The sequence below is a fragment of the Mauremys mutica genome, chromosome 7, assembly GCF_020497125.1.
Source record: "Mauremys mutica isolate MM-2020 ecotype Southern chromosome 7, ASM2049712v1, whole genome shotgun sequence".
Classification (NCBI taxonomy): Eukaryota; Metazoa; Chordata; order Testudines; family Geoemydidae; genus Mauremys; species Mauremys mutica.
Genome location: NC_059078.1, coordinates 31,749,302 through 31,757,600, shown reverse-complemented (window position 1 = coordinate 31,757,600; position 8,299 = coordinate 31,749,302). Strand labels below are relative to the sequence as shown.

Sequence of the window (8,299 nt, the reverse complement as noted above, 5' to 3'; positions counted from 1 at the left end):
GGGCTGGAGGGAGTTTCAATTTGGAGCTGGCTGGGTAGACAGGGGAGGCCCAGAACCTGGGTCTAGGCTCCCCACCCCCCCAAGATGGACGTGACTGAGGGGTCCTGTTTTCTGTACCTACAAGCTCTGTTTTAGACTGTGTTCCTGTCATCTGATAAACCTTCTGTTTTGCTGGCTGGCTGAGAGTCACGGTGAATTTCAGGAAGTGGGGGGGCGGGGCTGACTCCTCCACATTCTGTGACAGCATCACAAGGGGGCACTCGTTAAAAACTGGATGGTACCACATGGCAAAGCCCATCATGACTCACTCAACCTGGTGCCATGCTGAACAAAAAGAGCCCTCAACCCTGCCTGTAGCTGTTTCCATTGTTTCACACACATTCTACAGCTATCATAGTCTTCAGAGAGTCTGGGGAGGTTTTGCCTTCCTCTGCAGTCCAGGGCATCTCTCACAGGTAGGTTTAAGCTAGTGTCAAGGGTGGAGTCTCTGTACCTTGAAGTCTTTAAATCATGATTTGAGGATTTCAGTAACTCAGCCAGAGGTTATGGGTCTACCACAGGAGTGGGGGGGGGAGTTTCTGTGGCCTGCACTGTGCCCAAGGTCAGACTAGATAATCAGCGTGGTCTCTTCTGGCCTTACTGTGAGAGTGACATTCCTGGAATCTGACTATATGGCTAATGTGTACACCATAATGGGGGCCTGGCTCGTAATATACCAATCTAATAAGTGCGCCTCTGCCTCAAAAACTGAACTCCCTCATACAAGAGAATAAACCCAGTTTAATTTAAGGTTTACACCTGTGCAGACACAAACTCCAAGCCAATAGACTCTCCTGCAGAATCACAGTGTCTCTGTTACACAGAACAGACATTTACAGAAATGTCAGAAGTTCACCATTGTCTCATTAAACATGGCACCCAGTTAGCAAAGAACCCAGGAAAATAACAGTCCATTTCAGTACAAACTGTTTCCCAGACAGCAGCTTGGTAATGGCTCCTTAGGGTGAAATTCACCCTGTGCTTCAGGCTAGGGAAAAAGCCTGGACGCCATAATGCACCAGGGCTGCACTGAGGGCTCAATGGATAGGGCCTAGCGCTAGGGAATCCTAGCTGATTGGTGTCCCCAGGTCCGTGTAGCAGGGTGGGGAGACCAGGCTGGACAGAGCAAGGTCAGGTGTTGGCTGGAGGTTGGGAGTGTGAATTTTATTAGTCTCCTCACGTGCCACTGGTCTGTTTTGGCTTTAGTGTTAGACAGCATCCGACAGGGTCTTCTGCTCCCCATATTGTGCTGGGTTCTGTCTGTGCATGTTCCCATTCTGGGTTACCTCGTGGATTGGTTAGGAATTCCCCATCTAACCATGACCTGTTGTGGAGAGATCTGCTGCCTGGAAGGAAGCAAAGCTGCATCCACTCACCAGCCCACCTCCCAGATTACGTTTGGTGCTGTCCTTTCAAGCATCTGCTTCTGGCTGATGTCAAAGATGGAATTACATGGGCTGTGGGCCTGAGCCAGGGCAGCAGGGAGGGAGAGATACCGGGCTGGATGGGTCCATGGATCTGATCCAGTGCAGCAGCTCTTCTCTCACAGTTTAACAGCCCTCCTTAGCTTAGGACTCCCAAGGAGTAGCCAGGGTCACTGTATCCCCCGGTCCAGCCAGTGCAGAAGGGGGGTCTGTGTTGGCAAGGAGGGAGTCAGCATGTCTGGGCAGGTGGATTCGTGGTCCTTGAGCATTTGATTCCAGTACTTCACCTCCTCCTTCAGGGCCTCAATCTCCTTCTTCAGGGCTGTGTTATTCTGCTCCAGCTGCTCGTGTTGCTGGGATGAAGGGAGCAAAGAAAGAAGGGCTTAGACTAAAATTCAGGCCACCTTGCAGAATGGATCTCTAGGGGGACAGGTTCAGTAGGGCAAGGGAGTAGAGTCTAATGGGTTAGAGGTCGGGGGGTCCTGGGAGCCAGGACTCCTGGGTTCTATTCTCAGTTCTCATTCTTACTACTTGATTATTAGTAAGATTAAGATTTTATCACTGTTATTTTTAGTACCAGTCAGGGACAGGTCACGGGCAATAAACAAAAATTCACACAAGCCTGTGTGATCTGTCCCTGACTGGTACTAAAAATAACTGTGATAAAATAGGGATGATGGGGGGAGGTCTGAAGCCCAAGCAGCCTGGGGAAGAGAGCCTGACCCCTGCTGCAGAAGGGTGGAGGGGTCCAGCATGCACCGCGCGTGCTTGGGGCGGCATGCCACGGGGGGCGCTCTGCCGGTCGCCGAGAGGGCGGCAGGCGGCTCCGGCGGACCTCCCGCAGGGTCCACTGGTCCCGCGGGTTTGGTGGAGCATCCGCAGGCACGCCTGTGGGAGGTCCACCGGAGCCGCGGGACCGGCGATTGGCAGAGCGCCCCCCGCGGCGTGCCGCCGTGCTTGGAGCGGCGAAATGGCTAGAGCCGCCCCTGCCAGGGACCCCCCACCATGGCTGAGAGCTCTGGGACTGGAGCTCTGGGTCCCCATGCCAGCTCAGAGCTCCAAGGCCCCTGCTGGCTGACAGCTCCAGCCCATCCCCTCAGGGCTGAAGTGGAAAATGTCACAGAGGTCTCTGAAAGTCATGGAATCCGTGACCTCTCTGGCGTAATCTCCTTAATGATTAGGAAGATCAGCTCTATTATTTCTAGCCATTTCTGTGCAGAACACCAGTACTCCCCTAGTGGTCAATGTGGTGGCAGGCACAGTCACAGAATAGCAAACAGCAACAATGGCTATGCTGCTGACTCCAAACAGCGGGGCACAGGCTCTGCTGGTGCTTTCACATCAATGCTCATACAGCAGGACGTGGGTGCTGGGTTAATAGGCTGGTCACTGCCTCTCATGAGACAAATTCTGCCCCTAGTTACCCCCACATCTGCTTCTATAGGGTCATGTAGAGGGACAGAATTGGGCCCTAGGAATTGTAGATAATCCATGGCCAATAACATAATCATGCTGGTGCAAAGTTAGAGCCCTGATTTCCCCTGCCCTCCACCTGCTATTGGCTGTGCTGGATCTAGGACACCTGGTTGAACAATTCTGATTCTACCCAGCAGGGGATGCTGCTGTGCCTGCACATTCATCACAGTATGTGCCCCGTGGCTGCGTTAGCATTGCCTTCAGCACTGACACTCTTTAAATCCTTTAAATCCACAGCCTTCCCCTCACATGGATGGTGCTTGAGGATTTTTAGGCACCTTGATCACGTTGAAGGTGAGGTGTGGCCGTGTGGGGGTTGATGAGGGGCCAAAAAGGCCCTGGGGTGAAGAATAATAAGGAACATTTTCTAGTGCCATTCTGTACATCAGTGGTGCAGCCTCCTCTGGAATACTGGATAGCAGAGGAAGGTGGGCCTAGTGGTCAGACTCAGTTGGGAGACCCCGGTTCAATTCTTTGCACTGCCACAGATTTCCTCTATGGCCTTAGGCAAGTCCCTTAGTCTCTATGTGCCTCACTTTCCCCATCTATGCAATGAGGGTAATAGCACTGCCCTGCCTCACCAGGGCATGGAGAATAAAAATGCACTAAGGCCAGTGAGATGCTCCGTGACTAGGGTAACGGGGTGCAGACAGGTATCTGAGCTAGGTTCTGTGTGCACTGCTGGTCACCCCATCTCCAAAAGGGAATTGCAGAATGAGCAGGGGGGTTAGAGGCCTGGAAACACTCTCTGAAAAGATTGGGATGGGTTTCAAGGAGACAAAGGAGAGGGGACATGATCGAAGTCTCTAAAATACTGACTGGTCTAGAGAAGGGAGATCAGAGCTTCTGTTCTCCTTGTCTCGTACCATGAGAACAAGGGGCTGTTCCAAGAAATTGAAAGAGGGGAAATTCACAACTAACCAAAGGAGAATCTCACTCATACAACATAGCATTAGCCCGTGGAACTCTCTGCCACAGCAAGGCACTGGGGCCAAGAGATTAGCAAGACTCAGAAAAAGGAGTATGGAGGCAGATCTGGAGAACAGGAATAGCTGGAGTTAATGTTGGTAAAAATTGTGGAAGGGCTATTAAACTTTGGGCTTCTGCAAAGCTCTGACTAGTAGAGACCAGGATGAGGCCTAACGTGGGGGCCGGAGTAGTGCACATCTGCTTTTATGGGAACCTTACACTTTCCTCTGATGCATCTGTTGCTGGGCACTGTCAGAGACAGGCTACTGGGCCAGCCTGGCACATCCTATGTTCCTGCCCTGTGCAAGGTCTCCTGTCTCTCACTGGCTCCCTACCAGAGTCCAGACCACTGAGCGCTTTTGCTATCACTTTCCCTGTGACAGATCAGTGGGCATAGCCTTGTGTCCTTGCTAGACACAGCGTCTCCCCAACCAACTGCATGCAAAGGGAATGGTTTGGAAGGCCCCCTGTGTACCTTGTATGGGGATGTAATAGAGAACGGAGGGCTAGACATTCTGCAGCTCACAAATGCAATGGAACAGACTAGTGAGAGACAGTGGGAGTCTAATGGGTATGCATGGTCTGGGAGTCAGGTCACCTGGGTTCATAGATTTTAAGGCCTCAAGGGACCATCATGATCTAGTCTGACCTGCATAGCACAAACCAGAGACGCTTATTCCTAGCTTGATCCCAGCTCTGCCACCGACCTGCTGGGTGAGCCTGGGGAAGTCCTTTCCCCACTTTATTCCTCTTTCCCCTCCCACCCTTTGTCTATCTAAACTGTCAGCTCTTCAGGGCAGAGACCGTCTCTCACTGGGTGTCTGTGCAGCACCTGGCACAATGGGGGTTACAGTCTATGGATGCTGCTGTAATACAGATAACGTACGGAATGGGCATACAGTGACGTAAGGACTAACACGCAGGACTGGGAGCCAGGACTCCTGGATTCTAGCCCAGCTCTGGGAGAGGGTGGGGAGGTCTAATGGGTTAGAGCAGGGAGAGGGCTCAGATTCATTTCCATGAAGGTGGCAGTTGAGCCCAGGGGGCATGAGTCCCAGTGTTCCCCCGGCTCTAGCCACTAAAGCGCATCCCCCTCCCAGAGCAGAGAACAGAACCCAGGAGTCCTGACTCCCAGTCTCCTGCTGTGATCATGGACCTGCACTGACTTCACACAAATGCACTAGACACCATGCCAGCAAACTGAGAAGGGCCCCGGGGCCACACTTAATGCATGTGGCTATTTTTGGTTCACAAAACCCCAACTTTCTGGTGCTGCAAGAAACCATCTTGCAGAGCCCCAGCTCCTCATCCTGCCTCCTACCCTTGGCTCTGGACAGCCGGGATGGCACCTCACCCTATCATCCCATGCTTGGATCTTAAAGCCAGCGTTTGCTCTGGGGCTAGAGAGAGAGACCTTCCCTCCTCCAAGGCTGTGGTTCCAGCATGTCTCACTAAGGAATCCCACCTCAGGGCCTTGTCACTTGTGCTGATGGAGAATCCCTGCTCACCGGTAGAAGTATAGGCCTTAGGACACATGTAGTTATGCAGTTTTGATCACCTCCACCAGAGGGCAGTGGTCCACGCGCCTATGACCTCCTTGACTCCCACCATCAGTTCTTAAGTTGCTAACAGGGGAGCCTTCCCTTTGTGGGGTCCCGCACCAGCACCCCTATATTTCATCCTGTCTTGTCACTCTTAGCCCCCCTCCACTGACCTGATGGAGCTCATCTGCCTTCTCCGTGTGCTTCTGTCGGCTCCTCTGGGCAGCTGCACGATTCTTTTGACGTCTTTTCAGCTTCTTTTCTTCCAAAGAATTCTGGGAGACAAATCAACCAATGAGGCATGAGATGAGTTGGCTAGGCTTCAGCTGAGGGGGCTTCCCAGCACAGAGGGCACTAGCTATCCCCAACCAACCCCCTTAGCAGTGAAGCCGAGGGCTGGATGGGCCATTGGGGCTGACCCCCCCTTCTCCCCTCCTAGTAGTGGGGTGAAGTGAAGCCAATCAGCGGGAAGAGTAAGGGAAGAAGGGAGGATGCTTGCCCTGCTGCTACCCACACTGTGCCTGTGCTGGGGCTAGAAACAGAGGGCTTTGCACTCCAGGGTTGTGGGATCCCGTAGGTTAGAACAGGAGACTGTGTCAGGGCTCCTGGGTTCTAGTCTTGGTTCAGGGAGGGGAGTAGAGTCTAGTGGTTAGAGCCGGGGAGGGCGATCAGGACTTTTGGGTGTCTCTTCTCTTCTCTTCATCATCCCAAGTGAACCCAAGCCAACAACAAAGCACCGGGGTTCTGGGGCAATAGAACACACAGGACTATGGGTGTTGGCACTGGCTGTTTTGAACCTACACCAGTCATGGCTCAATGGTGAATCTGATCAGGACTGACCCTGTCGCCCTATGCCTTATGGCAGCCATGGGCACACTCCTTCATCCACACAAGGGGCTGTGGCTTTTGAAAGCCCCCAGGGGATTTAGGAGCACAAGACCAGTGACTGTCTGTGGGATGGGGCTCCTAGGTGACCTAGGCACTGTGGAGAGTCCCACCCAGGCTGGCAGTCAGTCTCCCAGCAGGTCTCAGAGCTCTATTGTGATCCCAACTCCTGAGGGGAATCTGGAGTCAATGCTGAGCATGAAAGGATTATTCTAGGGTGACGGACAGCTACAGCTGACCCTCTGCCTGTCTCCCCACATCTTTTACACACACACAATCTGGCACAGACACAGTCTTTGTCATATACACAGTCACACAATCTCTCTTTCACACAGGCAGACACACACACACACACAAACTCTTACACACACACAAAATATCTGTCAAATGTTCAGACACACACAATCTCTCTCTGTGACACACAAAAACACCACACTCCTACCCATATAGTTGTCTCTGTCACACAAACACTTTCTCTCACACACTCTTGCACACATGCACAGTTCTCTCTCTCTCACACACACAGACACACACACACGTCAAACACACATACTATTTTCTTTCACACATAGAGGTCTCTGTCTCATACTGTTCTCTCTCTCACACACAGTGACACACACAATTCTCTGTCTCACACACACTCAAACAGGTCTCACACACACAGATCTCGGTCTCAGACACACACAGTCGCACAACACACAGTTCTCTGTCTATCACACACACTGTCACACATACATACACATACAGGTCTCTCTGTCACACACACAAGCACAGTTTTTTCTGTCACACTTTCTCACACATGCTCTTGCACACATGCACAGTTCTCTCTCTCTCACACACACACACACACACACACACTGTCAAACACACACATTGTCACACACAGTTTTCTGCCACACACACATACAGGTCTCTGTCTCACACAGGTCTCTCTGTCTCTCTCACAAAAATTCTCTGTCACTCAAACATACAGATCTCTCTCACACACACAGTTCTTTCTGTCACACACACAGATCTGAAACAGATCTTTCTGTCTCTTACACACACACACAGTCACACAACACACAGCTCTGCGTCTCACACACAGTGTCACACATACACTCAAATACATATACAGGTCTCTGTCACACACACAAAAGCACAGTTCTTTCTGTCACACACTTTCTCACACACATGCAGTTCTCTCACACATGCAGTCATACACACAGTTCTCTCTCTCTCACACACACAGGTCTCTCTCTCACAGACACACACTTCTCTCTCTTACACATACTGTCCCATATACACAATCACACACACACAGAGTTCTCTGACACACACATGCTGTCACACACACACAGCATTCTCTGTCTCACATTCACAATGTCACACATGCACAGTTCTGTCACACTCACACAGTTCTCTCTGTCACACACTCACACAATCTCTCTCTCATACAGCTCTCTCTGTACTTACCGCTCCAACCATTAGTATATTCCCATCCTGCGAGTCCTCAGAGAAGCAGCTAGTGCTGCTCTGGGACAGAGGGTTAGTCCCAAAGCGCTCCATGCTATAGACATGCATGGGATCAGCTCTTGAAGTGACAGATCGCCAAGGAAAAGTGTGTACTCTGGCCGAGGAGCACTTAGCAGCTTGGGACCATCCCGACAGAAGCTGTGCTTCCCTGGCCTGGCCAAGCTCTCCCTCACAGGCTGCCAGTCATCTCCTAAGAGCTCAGTGCATTCGTGACTTTATAAACACAGCTCAGTTTCGATTTATCCTAAACCAGCCCTTTGCTCAGAAAAGTCTGGCTCAGCTGGAAGACACGTGTTTGGAATTTCCTGCTTTGTGGGCAAGCCCAAGAACTTCCTCCCATCTAGCTGGAGACAGAGCACGCTGTGTCCCCCGGCCAGTTCCCTAAGTGCTTTCACTTTTCTGCAGGGAGTTGGTTCCTCATTCCTGCCCAGGAGTGCCCCTGTCCCCAGG

At 51.7% G+C, this 8,299-nt stretch overlaps 1 protein-coding gene across 1 annotated transcript; it reads right to left on the bottom strand.

Annotated features, from left to right (window-relative positions):
- Positions 1-700: 700 nt before the first annotated feature.
- On the bottom strand, positions 701-8,016 carry BATF2 (basic leucine zipper ATF-like transcription factor 2). Its single transcript, XM_045025112.1, has 3 exons — positions 7,790-8,016; positions 5,623-5,724; positions 701-1,816 (listed from the first exon to the last, which is right to left on the bottom strand). The coding sequence occupies exons 1-3, from the start codon at positions 7,895-7,897 to the stop codon at positions 1,634-1,636; spliced, it is 393 nt and encodes a 130-aa protein (XP_044881047.1). The 5' UTR covers positions 7,898-8,016; the 3' UTR covers positions 701-1,633.
- Positions 8,017-8,299: the final 283 nt, after the last annotated feature.